The 23,043-nt window shown below is 36.6% G+C and overlaps 7 protein-coding genes across 7 annotated transcripts; 1 reads left to right on the top strand and 6 right to left on the bottom strand.

The window, feature by feature from the left end:
- Window positions 1-1,522: 1,522 nt before the first annotated feature.
- On the bottom strand, window positions 1,523-4,587 carry L201_006925 (uncharacterized protein; the record flags this gene model as incomplete). The annotated part of the gene is made up of 9 exons (XM_066222637.1): window positions 1,523-1,998; window positions 2,116-2,250; window positions 2,333-2,525; window positions 2,656-2,832; window positions 2,953-3,140; window positions 3,240-3,267; window positions 3,334-3,555; window positions 3,684-3,895; window positions 4,029-4,587. The coding sequence occupies 9 exons, from the start codon at window positions 4,585-4,587 to the stop codon at window positions 1,523-1,525; spliced, it is 2,190 nt and encodes a 729-aa protein (XP_066078734.1).
- A 649-nt stretch (window positions 4,588-5,236) lies between these two features.
- Window positions 5,237-5,715, bottom strand: L201_006924 (uncharacterized protein; the record flags this gene model as incomplete). The annotated part of the gene is made up of 2 exons (XM_066222636.1): window positions 5,237-5,550; window positions 5,622-5,715. 2 exons carry the CDS (start codon window positions 5,713-5,715, stop codon window positions 5,237-5,239), a joined length of 408 nt encoding a protein of 135 aa, XP_066078733.1.
- Window positions 5,716-6,764: 1,049 nt separating this feature from the next.
- Window positions 6,765-7,401, top strand: L201_006923 (uncharacterized protein; the record flags this gene model as incomplete). Its single annotated transcript, XM_066222635.1, has 5 exons — window positions 6,765-6,798; window positions 6,976-7,026; window positions 7,104-7,132; window positions 7,199-7,312; window positions 7,375-7,401. The coding sequence occupies 5 exons, from the start codon at window positions 6,765-6,767 to the stop codon at window positions 7,399-7,401; spliced, it is 255 nt and encodes an 84-aa protein (XP_066078732.1).
- A 476-nt stretch (window positions 7,402-7,877) lies between these two features.
- Window positions 7,878-9,079, bottom strand: L201_006922 (peptide-methionine (S)-S-oxide reductase; the record flags this gene model as incomplete). The annotated part of the gene is made up of 6 exons (XM_066222634.1): window positions 7,878-7,930; window positions 7,995-8,074; window positions 8,170-8,407; window positions 8,507-8,600; window positions 8,734-8,765; window positions 8,947-9,079. The coding sequence occupies 6 exons, from the start codon at window positions 9,077-9,079 to the stop codon at window positions 7,878-7,880; spliced, it is 630 nt and encodes a 209-aa protein (XP_066078731.1).
- A 533-nt stretch (window positions 9,080-9,612) lies between these two features.
- On the bottom strand, window positions 9,613-11,721 carry L201_006921 (uncharacterized protein; the record flags this gene model as incomplete). Its single annotated transcript, XM_066222633.1, has 1 exon — window positions 9,613-11,721. The coding sequence occupies one exon, from the start codon at window positions 11,719-11,721 to the stop codon at window positions 9,613-9,615; it is 2,109 nt and encodes a 702-aa protein (XP_066078730.1).
- Window positions 11,722-14,221: 2,500 nt separating this feature from the next.
- On the bottom strand, window positions 14,222-17,242 carry L201_006920 (uncharacterized protein; the record flags this gene model as incomplete). Its single annotated transcript, XM_066222632.1, has 11 exons — window positions 14,222-14,965; window positions 15,042-15,143; window positions 15,240-15,349; window positions 15,423-15,993; window positions 16,072-16,122; window positions 16,202-16,242; window positions 16,315-16,328; window positions 16,393-16,498; window positions 16,568-16,644; window positions 16,725-16,807; window positions 16,928-17,242. 11 exons carry the CDS (start codon window positions 17,240-17,242, stop codon window positions 14,222-14,224), a joined length of 2,214 nt encoding a protein of 737 aa, XP_066078729.1.
- A 2,008-nt stretch (window positions 17,243-19,250) lies between these two features.
- On the bottom strand, window positions 19,251-22,290 carry L201_006919 (uncharacterized protein; the record flags this gene model as incomplete). The annotated part of the gene is made up of 12 exons (XM_066222631.1): window positions 19,251-20,099; window positions 20,176-20,235; window positions 20,362-20,504; window positions 20,593-20,962; window positions 21,105-21,155; window positions 21,237-21,274; window positions 21,324-21,337; window positions 21,420-21,525; window positions 21,652-21,728; window positions 21,814-21,890; window positions 21,987-22,181; window positions 22,258-22,290. The coding sequence occupies 12 exons, from the start codon at window positions 22,288-22,290 to the stop codon at window positions 19,251-19,253; spliced, it is 2,013 nt and encodes a 670-aa protein (XP_066078728.1).
- Window positions 22,291-23,043: the final 753 nt, after the last annotated feature.

Here is a 23,043-nt window from a genome sequence, read left to right as displayed (position 1 = left end):
CATTCTGGAATTTTCGCCGGGAATTGCATATTTTTATTCTTGATCTCGGCACCTACCTTCTGCAAAGTATGGTAAAATGAGCCAACTTCTCCTATCTTGAAGGAGAGTGAGGAATGAGCTCTAAGGACCGCATCCAAATTTCTCCAGACTTCAGGGTACTCTGTTAATGGAGATATTGTTGGTATATTTGAGTTGTCGTTATTCTCATAGTAAGCGTAAATTGATCGGCACCAGCCAAAAACCGTTATAAGTAGGCGTAAAAATGTTATGACCTTGTAAGCTAGGCGTGTTTGCGGTTTTTGACCGACTGGTGGTTTTGGAGGAGTTGGTATTGCTTTAGTTGCTTTACAATGGATGTCTCCTATCAGTTTGACGAGGTATATAATGAAAAGAGACCGACTGAAGGTACAAAGATTGGTCAGTACATCGATCAACTGCATACGAAATATCCTTGACTCACATGTGTTCTCGAGTAGTTACACTTTCCCAAGAAACCGGGATGGGCAGAACAAGGTAAAGGATTATGACGATCCCATCGAGTACTTTATGAACCATCTTTGTGTAGCTTAATTCATGATCGAAATATTTACTATAAAATGCATATGTTTCATTGACTTACCTTCTACCAGCATTAAACGGGCTTTCAAGGGAAGGGCTTTCAACAGATCATTATAGAAGCGAGCTGTTTTGTGGATTACCCATTTGCCGACTCCTGATAAGTGTGGAGGAACATCAATGTCCCCTAACGAATCTGTAAGCGATGGCATTTGAGCGAGATGTAGTAAGTGTAAGAGTTTAATGGTTGGCTATTGGCTGTTGAAGTCGAGAACTGCGAGGATTGTGGATAAGACTTGTATGAAGATTGGACATTACTGTATTTATATTGCGAGCTTCACATCAGTTCCAACAGTCTGTCACGATAGCTGTGCACTCATTAAGAGTTATTAATTGGCCATTGATCATGTTCCAAAGTGAAGAGATGTGCCTATATCATTAACGGGTACCTTGAGATCGCCAGTATTCCCCCATTTAGGGATGTGATGTACCTCGACGATAACTCCAAGCTGTGCAAATAACCATCTTCTGTTGTGATAACGCGCTTCACCACGAAAAATTGTAACCTTAGGTTGTTGAAATGTCATTGGGATAACGCACGAATGAAGGTGAGATTCCTAAGCCAGGAACGAGGTATGTTTTCATTTCAAGCATTTTTCAGGGTTCTTGCTGCCTCTTCCTTACGTTAAATGTTAAACCAGGTAACTTATCAATAACCTTGAGTAAATTAGCCTTATGGCGACGGCCGAAAATGCTGTGATTTTCGATGTCTAATTGCGATAGGATCAAACAGACGAAGGCGATGCTGAAGTGAGGTTGGCATAGCATTCTCGGATCGAAGGAGAATTGATTAGATGATATCGGACAATAACCGTGTTATCTAAGTTACAACATTTACATTCTCGATCTTATTCTTTACAACCTAAAAATGTACTGTACTACTGCCATTGTACGATATATCAATTGTTTATGGACCAAATTTAGATCTAATGCCATCTAGTTCGGATTGACAACCGAATAATATACCTTTCATTTCTTTATTCACAATACCACCTTTATTTTCAATACCAAAACTTATATTTGTCGATTTAATCGATTTATTCAATAATTCAATAGCTTCTAACATACTTGAAATTGATTTTTCTCTAATTGATTTGATGTGAAGTTTTGGTAAAACCTCAGAATCCGTCAATGAAGATAATTTTGAATATTCCGCTAAACATATAGTTGATATAGGATGGTTTTTTGGATATGTAATCAAAGAACCTTCATATGCTGCTTTGATTGATCGAATTGATATATCTAAATCAGAAGGTGTTTGAGGTGGTGTATGAACTAGACTTGATAGTCTTAATAAAGACAATAATGGATATGAACAATTTGGTATATGTTTTTGCAAAGTGGGTATTAAAGTTTTGATCTCTTTTTTAGCTTCATGATATTCTATACGCAAAGGTAAAGAGGTTAATATTAGCATCCACTCCGTTCAAGGTAATTAGAATTCTCACAGCCAACAACCCTCAATTTTAGATTTAAGGTACAATCTCCTGGTAAACTCACTTAATTGTCCGATTTCATCTTGATCTAACAAATCTACGCCTCTTTGAACTTCTGATAAGACCCTGTGAGAATCAATCTCAAAGTTTTCGTCACAAGTATCGCATTTGATCGATATTTTGCCAATTAATCCTTTGTCTAATTGAATAAGATAAGACATAAAATCAAAATCGGAATGGAATAACCTCCCTCAATACTTTAAGACGTTCATCCAACTTACCTGGCATTTTACCTTTACCTTGTTCACCTTTTTTACATCCAATATGCTTCACGCACCATCTTGGATCAACCCAATTTTCATCACTTTTACCTTTTTCACATAATGTACAATTACATGAAAATCGATATCTCTCTAGAATATCCCTTTGTCTGATTGAATATGGACATGATAAATCGATATATGAAGTAAGGATCTATGGTAAGCAAGGCACGATGAATTAGTCCAAGTTGTTTAATCATATACGAGATTTGATGAAATGAATTTGCAGAGGATTGGAGATTGATGAGTGCATGGGTAAAATCTGGTGAATGATCTGTACTCACCTCTTCGTTAGGCTGTATATCTTTTATGGCTATCAGCTCCATGAATTTACCTCCATTTGGAAATACGACAACAGCATTTGGATCACACGAATGATTTGATAATGCCATTAAAGGTGAATTTGATACTCCTATAGGCGATAACGAAGGTGAAGATAATGTAAATGAGTTGACATGGAACTAGGATTGGTTTGGTGTTATCAGCTATTGATACTTCTTGTCGAAGCAGAAAAGATATTTTTTCCCCTGCGTTGAGTCTTTTTTGAGAGATTCGAATGCTATTCCCAGACGACAACTTACCGAAGAACAAAATCTCATAACCTCATTGACATTGGCAAAACCGAAGTCCTTTAAATTGACAGGATCTAATCTGTTCTCCTCTTCTATGGATTTCGATTTCAAAGGTATTGAGGCCGATAAATAATGTTGAAGATGTTGTGCTTGTTGAGCTAATTTGATCATTTCTTTTTCAGGCGACCTGTTGATATCTACATTACATGAAGCGATCATCTTAGCGAATCATCGTGCTTCCTTGGAATATGTCTTCAACAATGAGAAAAAGAAAGAAAAAAATGCATTCTACTTACGAGTTTCAAGTGAAGCTATTTGTTTCCACTACACATCGTGAAATCCCACAGTCAGTGATAATTGCGGAAATGGGTATGAGAATAGGCAACTTACCCAAAGCCCATCTTTGCCACCATTTTTATCTCGTTCATCCTTCCTTTTCCATATTATCCTAGCTAATGCTCTGACAGTCTCATTACTTGGATCTGTCCAAGTCAGATCATCAGAATCATTTTTTGATGGATGGTTTGGATATGTATTATAATACATTTTGCGAAATCTTTGTAATGCTACACATTCATGCTTATGCAATGACCAATCTGAGATTTGACATTCCTACAAATGACTGATCAGCTCACTTAATCGGGGTATTTGCGATATAATTAGATGGATGTTGGTCTAGTCATACCTCGGTATGACAATCGGAAGCAGAATTGAAGGGTGATGATTAGAAATAAACTCACTTTCGAACAATAATGTAACACTTTACATGAAGCACATCTATTCAACTTTAATTTCAATTCACCTCTCATTTTCTTTTCTAATCTTTCTCTTTCATTCTGACTAACGTATATACTTCTTTCTTCAGCAGTCAAAAAGCATCCATGACAAATTCGTTTCAAATGTTGATTCTGTAATGTTGATATGGTGGGTTTAACTTTTAATATGATTGAACCTATTGAAATGAGCGATGAGCACAAGTTATCAGTATTGAGGTCTTATATCCAATTCTAAGTACGATACGATACAATAAAATACAGTTTGACGGAGTTTTCAGCGCTCTGGATCAATGTGTTGTGATGATTTACCAGGTTTAATCAGCTTTTTAGCTATAAATCCTCTACCTCTACCAGGTAAATTATGAATTTCCAACTCATTGACATTTTTCAGTTCTTCTTGATATAATTTATGTGAAATTTCATCCTTTTTTGGTTTATCACTATTTTCCACTGCTTCTGTTCTTACGACATCACGTTCTTCATGATCCGCACTTCCTGTTTGACCACCATCATCATCATCATCATCATCAAAATTGTAATTATGATCTCTCAAATTGTTATCTAAATCTGAGGCTAAATCACTGAAATTATCTGAGTGACCAAATTCTGCGTCAGGAGCCAATTTTCTACCTAACATACGTTCCAAGACTTCTCGAGCATGTGACATAGCTTCGTTTCGATCTTCTGTTCCATTAAAAGGTCCACTTGGTCTTGATGATTTTCCATTTGCTCTTGTGTTATATTTTGGAACAGCATTCGTATTGGCACTAGAACCGCCATTACTACTTGACGTAGAATCAGTATACCCTTCGAGGCTATTCCATTTTGACATCACCTCATCCATTCTAGCTTTCATATCATCGTTCATATTCAATCCACTAATCGTCAAGCCGGGACCTTGGACCTGATATGCGCTTGAAGAGTTGCCTTCATTCCCGCTGCTGCTATATGACGACGTTGATCTACCTTGTCTTGCCTGACGACCATTCTTTAAGTCCCGGAAAGAAGGGTTCGACGTAACCTTAACCATTATGGAAATACCTTTCTCGCTTGTCAGACCCAATTGTTAAGCTGAAATGTATACTAGAGACGGATGAAAGGTGAATGATGTGCTTATAAACTAGAGATATGAGTTAAAAACGAGAAATCCTGCGCATAAACCGCTTGGATTGAACTGATCCTTGATCAAAAGTTTGAAATCAACATCAACAACAATTAACGCTCGGATTGTAAATTCACGTGAGATCCACGCGTTTATCCAGCTCGAATCTTCAATTGAATGCGCAGCTTATGCATACGTTGTAAACGATACGAAGCGTACAGGTATTTGCAAGGTTTCATGGTACTACGAAAAAAGAATGCAACACAATGCAATACTTGATATATGCTACAATGCATGTGATATGACGGGCATGATGATGAGTACTGAACTATACTTTAACTATTTATATTGTATAAAATGCTATTTTCTTTCTTCCTTCCGCCTTTATAAACCCCATAAGTCTAAATGTATGGACTTAGTGGTGTTTTGGTTTGTGAGCTTCAGCAGATTGCTTCTTGGCTTCATCCTTTTTTCTTAATTCTTCTTCTTCGTCATCTAAGATTTGTTCATCTTTTACTGCACCAGCTGAAGGTTTGTTACCGTGAGCTTTAGCGATTTCAGTTGGGTGTCTTAAAGCATCTTCGTGTTCTTCTTCAGCTTGTTTCTCTAATTTTTCGACTCTTTTAGCATCTTCTAAAGCATTTGGATGAGATCTTTCATCTTTGCCATCTAATCTTTGATGAGCGTCTGGTTTAGCTACTTCAAATGGTTCTCCAGTTTGTGGGTTACCTGTTGAAAAGATTAAACGTCAGCACCGCTATGATTCGGAATTTTGGTAATGACCAAAGACCTCTACTAACCTGATGTACCGGTAGCTGGGTGTTTAGCACCAGCGGCATCGTGTTTTGCATCGAGTCCAGGGTTTTGTTGAGTAACAGATTCAGCGTCGGCCATCTGAAAAGCGAAAAGAAATCATGTCAACCAACAACTTCTTCGTGCTCCTCCTCTCTCCAGGGCAGAATGTGCTAACGCTAATACGCTGAGGACAGTTGAACAACTACTTACTGTGTATATTGGTTTCTTGTTGTTTATGTGTTATAAGTAAAAGTACTCGTAAAAATTCGTTGTTTTGTCGTGTGATGTATGTTATGAAGAGAAATGAAAGATGTAACAACAACTTTAAACAATTCCGATTGAAGAGGTTTGCTCTATTGGTAAGTGACTACCAAGCACACCACTATGACCCCATCATTCAATATAATTATGTCGGTCGGGGTTTGCAATACGTCATACACCAAACTTCCCTTTCTTTCAAATTCTGAATACATCCACGTGGAGAAATGATCTAGAGTAATCGTGGAATCTGATTCCGAGTGTGGCATAATAGATCATCTCAGGAATACAGGTACCATCAGTACGTCACCACGGAGTGCGATTATTGTCGGTAAATTACCCCTGTATGGAACTGATGAGCAACAACCGAAGAACCAAAATTCAGTAGTAGTCTGGTGGTAACGGATAAAGGATCTATCTACCCAGTACTGGTTGTTCATTATTGTATGACGCAGTAACAAAATGATTGACAGATAAACAATGTCGTCACAGGTACAAATACAAGACTTTCGAAATGGATAAGGATAGGTAGAACCATGAAGTTTATGAACAGTTGAACACATCATTAGACGTCACACTCCTTATTCTCATACTGATATCATCATAGATCCTAGTAAACTCGGTTAGGATAATGTGTCAAGGTATAACCGGGTCTTGGTATTTTTGATGGTAATATGATGTATTTTGGTCGTTAAGTTTGTGGTCATGGGGGTAATAACGGGATTTCCAGAATGAAACGTGTTGACTGATATTCCGAAAGAACAAAGGTATATAAACATCTTGGAATCTTATCCTTCCTTTCGTTCTTCCTTTCTTCTTTTCTTCAACAACACAAATTATCTAAACTTCTTTCTCTTACAACAAACCAAACACAAACAAACTTATTTACAATGTCCGACACTGGTAGACAATCCCTCACTGACAGTGAGTATCGATTTTCCTTCTCTGCTTCCTCCTTTTAGTCGGCGACTATGGTTATTGCCACCTTTACACTTCCTCCTTCCTTTTGTTGTCGCTACTAAGCACACATCCATTGAATCCATTATCAGCTTCATCACATGTTATCTTGAAATTGCTTTACTGACTGCCTTGCTTTTGCAGAGGCCGGAGCCGCCCTCAAACCAGATTCCGAAAAATCTTACCTCGAACAAGGTGAGCTTCAGCTACATTTCATTTAATTTCGACCAACATCATGACTAGCTTACTGACCGCCGAGCTCCATTCGCTAGGTTCTGACATGTTAAAAGGCAAAGCTGACGTAAGTCGAAAGTATCCCAAATTACTGCAGAAATGCATTTACTGATAGCTTGCCATTTTACAACAGTCTGCTGCCTCATCCGGTCAACCTCAATCCCAAAAGTCATACACTCAAGAAATCGGTGACGCCGTTTCTGGTAACCAAAACGAAAACCAATCATCTCTCGCTGACAAAGCCAAGGTAAGCTAATATCATGTGTTAGAAGTTTCAACAAGATATGAGCTGACAATATAATTATATAGGATGCTCTCGGTATGAACAAACAATAAACTCCCTAATGTTAATTAGTCTGCGGGAGAATGGTATCGTCAGAAGTACATTGTAGCTATAGTATATTTATGGTGATATGAATTAATGAAAATTCGATGTTTTCTTGATTTGGCAATCACAGTCAACTCCTTCATGTAAAGCTTGAATACAAATACATATACCCTACCTAACGTTGTTACCAGAGTTTGCCATAGATTTAAGGTTTTGAGCATATTGCAAAGTTCGGTGCCGCTGTCTCACTAATGCCACCTTCTGAGCCAAATTAGTATCAACCAGAGGTTTACTCTTCGCCTCTCCTAACATGCTTGCTACGCATGCTGAAAAGTCTCATCGTTGCACACATTCTTGCTGGCTAGACTTATTCTGTTTAGACCTGAATTTAAGCTATATGCATCTCCATTATTGGTTTACATAAACGGATGTCACTCTAACTGAATTATACCTGGCATGCCATTTTCCCTTCTGATATGAAGATTTACCAATAAAATCTATGAGTAGGACAATCATAACCTCCAGGGTTGTTGTCGACTGACATAACGTGAACCTGTTTAGCTATATTCTTCTCATTTAGGGAGTACATAATGGAGCTTACGATATTCTTGGTGATAATCTTCTCCTGGATACCATTTTCCAGCTTGTACAATCTGAGTTACAATGGGTCTTCCTTTGAGGCTATTATTGCGAGAAGCACGAAAACATATGTCAGCTCTTCAACAAAGAAACCTTATCCAACTATTTGTGATTGACAGGTCAAGATTCCAACTTACTATTTCTCCTGAACTTCTTTTGTGACCTGTTTAGCTAAGTTTTCTTGTTCTTGATTTTCGTAAAATATAGCTGATCTATATTGACTACCTCTATCTGGACCTTGTCTATCAACAGTTGTTGGATCATGTGTTCTGTAAAAAAATTCAACTAATTCTGCATATGATACAGATCCTTTTTGATATGTTAATTTAACTGCTTCTGCGTGTCCTGTTGTTCCTGTACCAACTTGTGTATAAGCTATTTTTCCATCACAAACAAAAAGATCAGCTAAAAATTCTTAAAATCAAGTTTGATAAAAAGTAGAAAGATAGATGTCCAAAAACAAAAAAAACTCACAAGGATTTTCAGCTTGTCCACCTGTATATCCTGAAATGGCTTTAAATTGTGGTAAATGTCCATAATGTTTTGAGAATAAATGTTCTGTTCCCCACTGTTGATTGATACGATTACGAAATTTTGTCAGTGTCAATACAAGGTAAAATGATGGTGTGTGGATCATAGCAGTTTTCTTCACTTTGGGGATACTTTGAATCTTACAAAGAAACAAGAAACGATAAACTCACGAAACAGCCTGAAGCGAAAGTAGCGTGTTCGACTATATTAAAGATTTACAAATTAGCATACTATAGTCATCTCTAATCCTGATTACATGGTCATCCATCGTGGTTTTCGAGAGCCGAAAATCAATCTTGCCACCATCAGATATAGTCTCATCGATTCATGTGAATATAACGGTGACAAAGCGATTTTTGTGTGAAGAGGATAATTAAACTTACCACCTTCACCAAGTTGAATACTTTCTCTACCTTTAATGGCAGTTGGAACGGTAGGTTGAGGTGGAGTTTTTGATACCATTCTATTTGCTGATGAAGATGAAAATGAAGCTAAGAAATTTCTTAGAGGTAACATAAATTGTTGATTTGAAGTTATAAAAGCCAATAATAAGGCTATGATAAGTGATATGAGTGTTAAAGGCTTTATGATGAAAAGATTTGGCAGTTCTTGTCAGGTTTGTATCTATATTGTATATTAACGATTACTTACAAAGCGTTTCAGCTTGCTATAACAGTAAGACTCCTATATATAACTGGATATAGTATTAATAGAGTGGCGTAAATTGCGATTATGATGGTATGGTATGATGTTATCGATACTCGTAGATCAGATCATCGGCAATTTCAAAATACGGTGGAGGTTCCTCCCGACCTTCTTTCGGCTTACGAAATATCTAATAAGTCACTTTATAGGCAACGAAATGTTTGTTCTGACTGTGAAGTTCATATCAATTGTAAGATTGCTATGCATGGAAATGAGATAATAGACAACAGGACTGCCTGCTATGCTTTTGTCCACTATGTCGGAGATGTATCTATATGATGCTGTATAACTAAATATATGAATGCTCTATATATGTATAATAATTGATTTGAGGGAATATCGGATTATATAATTCTAATTCCTCTTGGATTCTGTATATGATGATGATGAGGATAATGATTCTGACCATGGTGGCCATGAATATGAGCAATATTCATTTCTTCTTCTTCATAACCTATTGCACTTCTAGCTAAACAACCATTTGAGTTATTCATATTCAGATTCAAATCATCTACTATATCAACTGATAAATCGTTTTGTTTATCTTGGATCGATCTAACAGGTTCAGAACCTCTTCTTAATAAATTGACAGAATTTGGATAAACCATTTGAGGATGTTCAAGATTATCTAAAGGAGGTGTTTTAGGTGGAATTTTATTTTCACCTGAAGATCTGATCATTGGTATTGAAGTTGGTTTATCTTCTACATGACTTGAAGTAGAAGATTTCAGTATCGATCTTGTAGTACTGCTATTTGTACTTGTTGATCTTGATCTTGTACCTAGATTAGGTGTAGGTAAAGAATTCTTCCTTATTCCGACCATGACTGGTTTATTAGCAGAAGGTAACTTGATTGAAGTAGTTTGATTTATAGTTGGTCTATTGGTGAAAAATGCTGAATCATCGGATTTCCAACCTTTTTTACTATTTCCTAATAAAGTGTTGGTGAATAAACCTTCAGCTGAGTTTGAAGCTGAACCTCTTCTTTTACATAATTCAGCTGCTGAAGGTGATCTTGCTGCGGGTGGTACAAATATGTTGGATTGTGATCTGATTGGTGGTGGAGGTGATCTGTGTCTAGTACATCTTGATGAAGATGGTTTAGTGTTTTCATTTATACAGATTGACGTTTTTCTACCTCTGCCACTTCCAGGCATATTTGGACTACTGACATGACGCTGTAAGATATTTGGAAATACTGAGTTATCATCTGTAGATGTCATATAATTTGTCGATGTTGATGGTATTATAGTAGTGCTTCGTCTTTTTGGAGTGGTAACAACGGGAAAATCTCTGTTCCAATGTAATTCATTATTCCTCCAATTAGACCCAGAAGCTGTGTGGTTGATATTGGTATTTCCAAATAATCGATCTGCGCCATGATTTATATCATCATCTTCATCTTCATCATCATCATCTTCTTCATCATCTTCCACATAACCTAAATCTTCATCATCATGACCCGGTATAGGTAGAGGAGATTCAACCATATAACCTTCTTCATCATCATCATCTTCTTCAGTGAAGTCATCATTTCCATCTTCATCATCGTTTTCTTCTTCGATTTGTCTTGTTTCACGTTCTACTTGACCTCTAACTTTACTCCAATCAGGTTTGATACATGGACTTTTGGCAAACTTATTACTAACATTGGCATAAGAAGACGTTGGTGAAATTGATGTTGAAGTTGATCTTGATCTTGATTGACTTGGTGCATTATTTCTAGGTGAAGTGACAGCAAATTTCAGAACGGAAGGTTTCTTCTTCAAAGGTGGTGGTACTCCTCTAGACACATTAGTGTCAATTTCTAAAGGTAATTTATTTATACCTAAACCAAATCCAATTGAAGAGAAATGATCTTTATTATCTTCGCTTGCTGAGGTTGATATTGTATCTCTCCTTAAAATTGGTCGTGATCCTGATCCTACAGCATTGATAGATCCACTTCTATGATTATTGGTAGCGGTAGAAGGTGGACAAGATGATTTGCGGTTGATGTTGTTTGAAGAGTTTACTATGGAAGTAGATTGAAATAGACAACTTATCAAAGAAGGTGATTGAATACTTGATCTCTTTGATTCAATACCATTACCGTTGTAATTACCGATTTGTTGTTGAGAATTTGATCTAGATAGTCCTGCTGCGCAATCTGAAGAAAACGCTTCTGAATCAGTTGAAACTGTAGCTGAAGATGGTAGTGGTATTTTAGCAAATGATAAAGCTTCAAATACTGGTGAAGGTGGTACAGATGGATAAGCTGAAGATGGTTGAGAAGATGTAAATCCTATATGTTTAACTAATTCTTCTTCCTCTTCATCGTCGTGATACTTGTCTTTACTTGGAGAAGTTGATTTAGGTGATGTGAAGATTAACGGTTGATGAGAAGTGGTAGGGTTAGGAGGCAGAATTAGAGGTGAAGTAGTGAAAAGTGGTTGTATAGGTGAAGGCGACATTGTTACTGAGGCTGAAGTTGAACTCGATGTTGATGTTAATTAACTATGTCTATATTGTATGATATTATGGTTATACGTTAATGTAGAATGTAGAAGGCTTTCATGTATATTGTCTATTCTGAAAAATCTCTATCGCAATAGTCGTTATGTTGGTCTTCTATACAAATTTGTAGAATAAAGGATACTGCTTCGACCTTGAAAGATACTTATAATATTTCCGGTATTGATATGCGGGGTAATTTACAAGTAGGTCGCTGTAAAGTCATTTCCTTTGACATTCATCTAAAAAGGATTATACATTTATGATAAAACGTCGTTGATGATCACAAGGGGAGATTTCGCGAATGAATGTGAGAATAATGTTTTGTTTTGTTTTTTGGTAGTTTGGTGAATGAAAAGTCGGAATCCGACGAAAGACGGATTCTTGATTACAACCTTGATATTATTGCGACCATTTTGGGGAAAAATTAAGTCCTTTTTCTCTCGTTGTTGTTGTTTTTGTTTATCTAGTAAAAGCTTGGCTGGTGAATCCAAGATACAAAAGGCACTTCGTACTTCTCCTAACTTCTGATATATTGAGTTGAGGAACGAGTTGATTCCCAGGCAAAAGGGGAGGGGATATTCGAAACGTCACGACGTTCTAATAAGATTAGAAGTAGGCTATTGAACCTGTTTTCGTGCTTTCTCCTCGACACTTGATGTTGCAAATGATAAGATAACTTTTTGTGAGAGATGCTATAACTTTAATGTTTGTTCATCTTCTGTTACTGTATGTATACAGTGGAATTGTTATGTTTCCAGCCAAGTATTTTCGGGATTTTAGTGAAGAGACTATAACAGTTGTAGTGATATGGCAATAACAACTTGATTTGATTTGCTGTGAATTTTACTAGTCGTGTGAATATACGAGTATGGATGCAATGATATGTATCCCTAATTATGAATGTAACCCCTACTATAACCACTAAAGATAAAATCTGTTTCAACCCTCAATTGAAATTTTGGGGTCTGATCTTAGGCTCTTCGTAATGAAAGCTGAAGGATTTTTTTATACTTTTTGTTCCCTTGTTGTACCTGAAATTCTATCCTTTTTTCCCTCTTTCAAGATTTCTCCTTTGTTTCGCCTTTTCACTAGAATTTATAGCTTATCCTTGTCCTTATTACCATACGACTGTGCTCTTTATGTCACTCCTCCGATGCTCTTTCTCTTCTGAAACATGCTACTACGAGTAATCTTGGTTTCTTAGCTAGACCAACTTGCCAAAGCCATCGATAGCTTGTTATGCGCGTTGTATGCTACAACTACGGGATGCCGTATGACAGGGCCAATCGCAAAATCCTATTCAGTTGGAGAAAAGAGAAAAACGAGGAAAAACGTTTAACTTACCCTTAATATCACGTGAAACTACTAATTGCTTTTGCTATATATATATACACCTTTGGGTTTTCTCTTTTCCTGTCCGTGCATTTCGTGCGGCTCAAGGATCACCCCCATATATATCCAGCGGAACTAGGCTATGATAACCGGAAAAGCAGAAGACGTCATACTTCATTTGCTGGACCCCGAAGCATATAACATCATCTACCGGAAACAGTGTGTGAAACCACGTTATATGATACGTAATACAGATCTACCAGAAAATCTGTCAATTCTAGAAGGGATTTTTCATTTTCTTATGAGATATTCTTTCGTGATTTAGATCTTTAGATGTCTGGATTGAGGGAATTGTCTGGCTGTGTGTACGACATTACAAGATCTGTCAGATCTGTTCATGGTAGAGATATATGTCAATTTTTGAGGAAGCAAAATCAGGTAGATATGACACAAGGCTCTCTTCTCGTTGTTCGATAAAAGTGGTAAAGATGGTGATCGAAAACTACTTTCATACGTCCCTTGCACCGTAAGAGGCTTTTAACGATAGTGGCAGGGTTCCATAGATTCCAAATACTAATGGCGACGTACCAAAGTATTACTGTAGTCAGTGTACAGTATGAGTACTGTCTGTGCTGTGTAAGCGATGGAACCAGGGTCCTAATTGGATTTATCAAGAAGGGGTTATGGAGAATGCGATTTCGAGATCATGGTACATATGTATAAGCCCAAAGTATTGATACAGTCAATGGTACAAGGGACCTTTTATGGGTAAGGGTTTGAAGTGTGTAATCTTCTGAACCAGTATCAATCACCGAAGATTCTATGCCAGAGTCGTACTACTGGACTGCGAGATTAGACAATCACTGATTAGATTACAGATTACACTTAACCGTTTAACTCTGTTTTTATTTGCTAAATTCAACTGTATAGCATCTAATGTTTGTTCTTCATAGCAACATGTGATTATTTTCTATGTTGATGAAAGTATAAATACATGTGGATATGCATTTATGTATCGAATAGTAATACAATATACTAAAATGATGCTACTAGAAATACAACTTGAAATGATACTACAGGGTTTATGAAGTGTATAAATATCTATATATTTACGATTTTATCCCTTTATAATTGTTTTTGAACTTCTTCAAATCTCTTTTTGATCTCTTTTACTCTTTCATCTCTTTTTCGTTTTTCTTCTTTACGTCTTTGTACCTCAGGATCTATCAATCTTACATCTTGTTGTTGTCTATTCGATGATTTGTTAACACCACCATTCAAAGGTCTGTAAGATGGCGCAGGTAATCGTCCTAAAAGTAAACTTGCTTTCTTGACTGTGTTTGGTCTTCCTCCACTACCACCTGCTAATGTAATTCCCGATGAAGAAGTATTGGTTTCAGAAGATTGTCTTAATACACTCCTTGGAGGTGAAGTTGGTATTTGTATGTTTAGATTGGTATGATTCGTTTCTATTGGTTTTTCTTCTCGATCATCAGATAAAACTGAAGTATCTAAATCTTGATCTAAATATGATGAATTTAATTCTACAGTCGGTGTATCATTTAATGGTAACGAGTATGATTGTTCTCGAGCTCCAGGTGATATGGCATTTCCAGGATCTGGCATATAGGCTAAAGCGGCTGCAAAGTCAAATGAAGCATCTGAATCTATACGTTGTCGTCTTGGAAATGGCTGTCCAGGAGCAGCTGATGATCCGCTTCCTATTCCCAAGAAACTTCCTGTCGGCGTTTGATTTTGTGATTGTGAGGTATAGTCTATAGTTTGATTAAGTGTAACACTTGGCTCAAACGCTGCTGAATGGAATGTCATTCGACCGTTTGTAGGTGAAAGTGAGATATCTGGTGGGGACTAACCGTAACAAACAGGAATGATTAGCCTGCACGTGAAGAGGGAGTGTGCGGAGAATGATGTTCAATAAACTTACGGTTTGTGCGGTAGGTAATGCATCAGGGGTTTTTCTCAACTTTTTCTCTTTCCATGCTGCCTTTATACCTCTGATCAAACTTGGATCGATCAAAAAAGCGAGCTATCAATGACAAACAGATTGCCGTTAGCTTTTATCCTTGATCTTGACAATGCATGGAAATATATGGAAGGGTGGATTTTTAGAAATATTACATACACCACAAATGAATATACCTCTTCCACCATAGAAGAAGTAATAGACGATATACAGCCAGACGGTCCTATGATTCCTTGCACCACCTTGAGCTGCTATAACAAGATCACCAACTATTGCAAGACAGCGCTTCCTGGTCAGCAATATACTTTGGGCGATCTCAATAGAAGAAATGCGTAAACGTACCGAGCATGACAGAATTTATGATTAAGAGTGTAATAGGATACCAAGATATTTTGATAGCTATACTCAAAAACTTATCTGCTAAGGAATTGAAGAAACTTTGAGGAGTATGTTTTCTTGAGTTAATCTCCTCTGTCGTTAAAAAGCCTTTACCTCTAAAGAAATTGCTAGATCTTTTCAAAAATCTTCTAATTTTGAACAAATGGTTCTTTTCATTGTTTTTGGTTGCCTTCTTTTCTTTCCCACAATCTTTTGTAATTGTGGGATATTTCGACGATTTAGAATATAATGTGTCAGGTGAACCTAATTCGGAGTTCGTGTTTGTATTGCTATTGAAGTTGATCGATGACAAAGGTCCTAAACCTGATCCTGATCCTGAATTGGTATTTGTTCCAGAGCCAGTTGATAGCGGATCTTCAGAAAAGGATAATGATCCTAGCCCAATCTCGTCATCATCCTCATCATGATCGTTATTTTGACCTTCATTGTCATTTTGTATTTTTTGTTTTCCACCTTTACCACCAAATAAAGCTCTACTTGTTGCTCTACCTTGTCTGAATAATACTATCAACACCTATTAGATCAAAGTCAGTAAGTGTATACAAAAATGCTCTTTACAATAGTTTGGGTTGAATATGTTAAAGTGACTCACAGCGGCAACACATATAGTTGATACGGTACATGTGATAAGGGGAGTAACATACTAAGTGAATGTCAAATTGTCTTATTAGTCATTATCAGATTACGAAAGGTGTAATATTCGATCTGAATTTTAAACTTACAACTCCTTCTAGAAGATACTTTACTCTTGTTTTCCTTCCAGCTGAAAACATCAACAAGGTCAGTTTGGTCACGATTAGATTTAGTTGCACATGTCATTCGAGCTATTACTTACTTCCATTGATCCAACTACAAATGGCGATCACAGATTAGCCAGATGTGACATAGTAGATACCAGATAAATGGCACTTACCAAGTTCCCATAGCGAAATCCCAACCGAATCTTTCTTTTATAGCTGAGGGAAGTGGTATCATGTAACCTAGAATGATTGATATTCCAATATACCATCGTTCTAGACCTGAATGCAACAATATTCCCGAAGATTAGATACAACATTGGCTCATTTCAGCGAATAGATTATACTCACGAAGTCTCACTGGGTTAATCCCCAGATTGATCGTTAAAAATAAGTTCAAAGCTATAAACATAACTAAAAGATCGACTCTGCAAGGATAGAGCATTAGCGTATTTCCGACTAATAGTATTGATCCCATTCCGACAGAAAAGAAAGAAAGCTAATTTACACATGCATAGCCGAAATCATAAAGTAAGCACCTGCTGTGCAATGTTTTGGACCCCAGCTACGTCCTGGTTTATATATGGTATCCTGTGTACAAATTATGTTAGTAATGAAATCTTTCACGGACAAACCCCATATTTCTGAGGATTGAACTCTGTGTGAAACTTGTGGATTTAATGGATTTATTGGTTTTAGCGAGTGACTCACATTGATATAGAGTAATAAGAAATTGAATGAATACCAAAATTCCCATGACATAGCAACAACTAATAATCTAAATGAAACACGATCTAATAGATGTCGGCATTTTTGATATGAATAAACCCATAAAGAAGATGCCAAGAATATTATAACTGATACCATACTAAAACTTGCTGCTACATTTGCTGCTATACCTGCATTTCTAACTACCGAATCTGATAATCCATAATGTCCATCTCTTGATTCCAGCCCATCCAATCCACCTACACTGAATATCTGATCCACTGTAGAACTTCCTATCCAATCTTCCGCTCCTATCATTTTTACTAAGATAGTTATAGTTAACTATTTGCGTGGTATCAAATAACACACGCTATTTATTAATTCTTTATCATGCAATGAAATATTTTGTACCTCTTATCTTGATGTTTCTTGGATATTCTGTTGATTCTGACCTGTTTTCGAAGATTCAATGCGATATGACAAATCGAGCCTACTATACGTCTGAATTTAATTTTATTCGTTATGATCGTTTTGCTAAAGGGGGTTGCGGTTGATTCAGAGGTCGTATATTTTGTTGTTACGCCAAATTCGTTGAAAGATCCTTATTTTATATTTTATTAATCACTAAACCTTCAAGTACTGCTGGAATTTGATCCTTGGGTGTATGCTGAGGTATACGTTCTTTTGATATATGGAGTATTTCTCAGCGATAATTGATCAAGTAGATGAAGGTCAATGATGTTAATGATCAGTTGAAAAAACAATTTTCAGCTAAGATTATTTCGGTCGAATAGTGAGATGACAAGTTTTGATCAGTAATTTGTCATTGCACAAAGACTTAGTCATTTGTGTAGAATAAGTATAGTACCATAAAATGTAATTATGATTACCTTAGATGTTTATCACACATACAATTTACGACATACAGTAAGTCTTCAAAATCCAGGATTTTCGTGATTTTATAGCATTACGATTGTCTTGGTTTTAATTTTTGATGTTTTTGTTTTCCTGGGTTATTAACGTAAATCAAACTTTATCGTGAAGCTGTTAACTTTTACCCCTCTTGCATGAGGTAGACATATACGTACCTTGGTAAGGGGAACATCATCAAAACTCCTAGATATAGGATGATCAATCAACAGCCCTAGGTCTAACCATCTTTGAGTTATTGCTACATCTACAGTACTAGACCCTAATAAATAGTAATGAGGTATGGTGTCATTCTTGTAAACGAGCGTTGCGTTGTTTGTAAAGAGAAGAGAAAAGCAAAATAGTTAGTCATAAAAAGTAATTTAGCTTAAACCTTGTGTCAATTTATGCCCCATATGTTCAGGGCATCTTGAGTCTCCTTTAAACCATTCCATTACCAGGGCTGCAGCTGTTCTCACTTGTGCTCAAGCTTTTTGCTCGATGTATGGCCTTCTTATTACAGTACATATACTGCTTACAAAAGTTATGTCGATCACCAGGAAAATTAGCGGAGCTGAACCATAATTATACTTGATTCAGCGAGGTTATCAAATATCAGCCGATACTTTCGGTTAATCCGATTTTGATTTCAAGGACAATTTTGGAAAATCGTATACATATACTTTTAATGTTTTAGATCTAGCTCAAGACCAGGCTGTCATCCCAACGCGGGTTCGTTACATGTTGCAGAATGTTGACAAGTGGAAGGCTTTGGTGACAGGGAAGGATGTATGAAATCACACTACACAAGTACAGTGTTTGAAAGCGCTTGCCGCTCGTGGTCATTATTCTCCATCATCATCATCATCAAGCTTTCGGTGTTTACGTCGCAAACATTTGCCCGCCATCTAAGACACGACAGAGATCTACATTTTAGACTTGATTGTTCCCATTTTAATTCTCCTAAGACACTCTTTTACAAAATGTATGTAACAACTCGTCTAAAGATAGCTTTTTCACCCTTTTACCATACATGAGGGTAACCTTTTGTGTACAATATCTGTCAATATCTTTCCTAGAATTTTGGGCAAGCCTGTACATAGAGGCATCTACAGAATCCTGAGTATCAGCCGTTTCTCGTTCCTGACAAGTTTTAGTCATATATCCTATAAAGTGATTTCCGTGCAAAATCCATTTTATTCAGATACAGAGTAAAAACCTAGAGTAGCAATTCCTCACTTTACCGATAACACAAGGGACGTCCACAAGAATGACTACTATACAAATGCATGATAATTATTGCAAACAGAATTACTGTGACAACCAATTCCGACCACTGCTCTACTAATACAAACAGAACATAGATGATATGTCCCAAGATGTCTGTACAGTATTACCGTTCGTCAGCGCCCGCATTTTATAGTCTCGTTTGTGTTTCTTGAAAAATCTTTTCAATTTGTTCGATATCCTTATCCTTATCCTTATCCTGGTTTTCAATCTTCCCTGAAGATCGACGCCTCGTCTCTTGTGGCTTTTTATCATGAGTGATGAGTTGATGATGATCATCGTAATTTTTTAGTTTTGATTTTTGGTTTCCAAGATTCACATCAATACTGTCATTGGGACCATTACATAATTTATCGTCATTGTGATTTTTACCGTTATCATCAGGATTATCGTTATTATTGATGATGAGATCTTGGTTTATACCACTGGCAATACTCGCACTTTGATCATTATCACTGTTACTAACATGGTCACAATCACTTTTTCTTCGTAAGATACTTGATATCAGACTACTATCACTAATATTGGAACCTTTCCTCTTATCACTCTTACTGGAACCTTTTAGTAGAGCTGTTTTTGGTGGTTGACCAGGATTTTGATCAATGATAGGATGACTAGGTCCATTCGCTTCTTCCTGATCCGTTGAAGATTGTCCGGCTTTGAAGCTATCATCGTTCTTAGATCTAAAAGAAGAACCGTATGATATTTGTAACAAGCCATTATCAGAAATTCCACTGCTTGAAATCATCAGAGAATTATCCGAATTTCTTTTTTGACCACTAGAGACAACCGCTGAGCACCGATTGAGTCTGAGGTTATCATCCACTTCATCATCAAACTTTACCATAGATTCAGATTGTTTACTTGTTTTGCTATAATCTTGCTTTTCTGTTGGTCCTTGTTGATAGGGTAGAATTTCAGATATCTCAATAATTGGTAATATGCCATCATCACCTATAGTAGGACTTTTAACCCTAAGCTAAATCACGAAGATAATCGAATTCATTAGACCTGATTCCAGTCTTCTTTGTCAATTTTGTATTTCATGTACTTACTTCACTTTCTGTTCCATGCGCTCGCATTTCTCTCCTCTCCTTCAATACTGCTTTATAGCCCTAGAAAGTCAATAAGCCACTGTCCATCAGTAATTGTATACAGCTGTATATCTCCCGCATATACGGCTAACAAGTCGGGAACACTTTAAAAGCGGAAGGGTTGGAAGGAAGAAAAGTTGAACTTACCCGTTTCAAACAAGGATCGATAAATATACCCAAGCATGCAAAAGGTATTCCTCTTCCAGCATACATGAAATTATAAATTAAGAAGAAAATGAAATCTGATTCTGAATTTACACCTCCTGTCGTAGTTAAATACAGATCTCCGGCTAAAAGACCAAGAGAGGGGATGAAATCAGTATCGATAATCACCACAAAAAAGTAGAAGAAGGAACAGGAATATATTTGACAACTTACATGTCATGATTCCATTGACTAAAATCAAAGCAATAGGATATAAAGCAATTTTTATTGAAATTTTGAATAATTTATCTTGTAATTGATTTGTCATCGATTCTGACTTTGGTTCTCGTTTAAACATCTTAGTCGAAGGTAGGTTATTGTTGAAAGCTGATGTTGTATTCTGCTTTAAAGATGTGAAACAAGATGGTAAACTATCTGCATTAAATGAGCTTGACCCAAAATTGTTATGATTTTTATCATTATCACTTGATACAGGACTTTGAGCAGCTTCGATATCTCGTTGATGTAGTATTCTGTTCATCGAATTTCCCCCCAACAAAAGCTTTGTTGTTTTTCTACCATGTCTGACTAATCTGATCAAAGTCTACATGGAACCATAAATATGACAATGATCAGTAAGTAATGCAGTAACTGTTTAATCCTTTTGAAAGTGGCTGGCTGATCCTAGCGCTCGATACCGTTGAGAGAATTAAGTCTGATGGGATTTACTGTAAGGTACAACTCACAGCCACTACTGCTATGCTTGCGATTAAACTTGACAGGATCTGCCATAAATACTAATTATGGTTTGAAAGGTTCCAGCCAGTCAGTGAATGAGTTGAGTCTAACTCCAAAGCTTTTTTTCAAGCATAACTTACCATATCTGATAACAAGTATTTCAGTCTATTCTCCGAATCTAAATTCTATTCATTAGCATACTCAACCTCCTTGTAACCAGAACTCACTTGAGGTGAAATAGCTAGAAATTTATAACATGAGCACTTGACAATTAGCGTGAATTCAATATGCAACAAAGAAGAGAAGAGTAAAGTGTGATCTACCAAGAACCATAAATTGGGTCATAACCTAAATGCCCTAAAATAGTTGGTATGATAGGTATACCTAGTCCCAGTGCAGTCGACCCGACTATATACCACTTTTCCAATCCTGAAATATCAATATTACAACCCAAGAGGGGAAAAAGAAATCAGCATCTATTTCTAATCGTAATCTTACAGCCCATTTTTACGAAACAAGACGATGAGGGGCTTGAGAACAAAAGAGCAAACACACCCATTTGTATTGGGTTGCGGTTAAAGCAGATTGTAATCATCAAGTTTATAGCTATACAAGTACATAACCAGTTCACCCTGTCGAAAATAAAACACCAAAATTCAGCTCTGCATACAGTATTTCGTAAAGCCATTTAAATTAATGGGAATTGATAGAACTTACACTCCTACAATACTTATCATGAAGTAAGCACCAACTACACATGCTTTTGTTTTTGAATAGGTCACTACAAACGATGGCTAGATCATCTCAAATTAGCCAGTGCGATTAGCTTGACCGATGCCCTCAACTGATCGACGTCCTCTGGAATTGAAGGAACTTCCAAGGAAACCTACGTTAGCACAAACGATCAAATAATCGATACTATAAGCAACTTCCCAAATCATTGACCAGAGTAAAATTCTGAATGATATTCTGTCTAAAGTATGTCTAGCCGATTTATGTTTATATATCCATAAAAATGAGAATAGTATGAATAGTGCCAATAACATTGATATTCCTGCTGCTACACTACCGATAGCATTCCAGTACTAGAACGTGAGATTAAACAATTATCCTTCTTACCGTCAGCCACTGTTATTATATACAAAAAATACTGTAACTTACCCTAACATCTTCTTGAGTAATTGAATCTGTCATTATCTCCAACAACCAATTTTGAATTACTCGTAGAGGCTTTCCTTCAATGCTCGATATTTTCCAACCATATCTCGGAAAGTATGTGATTACTCTAAATGTTCGTTGAATATTGACCTCAATCGGACCCAACCATACAAGTTTATGTCTAACCCACTACCAATAAAATAGGAAGTGGAACCTTGAACATCGATGGACATATCATTCTAAGGATAAATTGATAGATTTATGGTGGGGTTACCGGAATGTAATATATATATATATAATGTCTTATAATCCTCTTTATTTGATTGCTATCTGTATTGAGATCGATAGATGGCGTCTGTTTTTTACCCTTCTTTCCGTACGATCCGATCTACTTAGAAATTTGAATTGAATTGCTGATACCTTGATCCAGGTACATATGTTTCATGATTTTTTCTTTTTTTTCGTTTGATTTCTTTCCGCATACATGTTGTCGTTTAATTTCTCGGGTGTGTTACATTTACATAGCAAAGCACAAAATTTTATAGATTCTGTACGAGTAGTAGAAAACCAAAATCCAGAACAAAGTTTAATCCTAAAAGTAAGACAGATAAAGTAGTCGCGTGACATGTAAATAGTTTCAGTTTTCAGATAATTACTAATGCAGTTCAACAGCTCATAAGCTATCAGTAACTCGAGATTGGCATGCTGCATGTATTCTCCATATATGTCTATCGATTTGGCTTCAGATTAACAATCAAATTCCTGAGTCCACTATATTCAAAATGTTCA

The sequence above is a fragment of the Kwoniella dendrophila genome, chromosome 9 (genome assembly GCF_036810415.1).
Source record: "Kwoniella dendrophila CBS 6074 chromosome 9, complete sequence".
NCBI lineage: Eukaryota > Fungi > Basidiomycota > Tremellomycetes > Tremellales > Cryptococcaceae > Kwoniella > Kwoniella dendrophila.
Note: the sequence above shows the minus strand (reverse complement) of the source record. Positions and strands in the feature narration are given on the sequence as shown.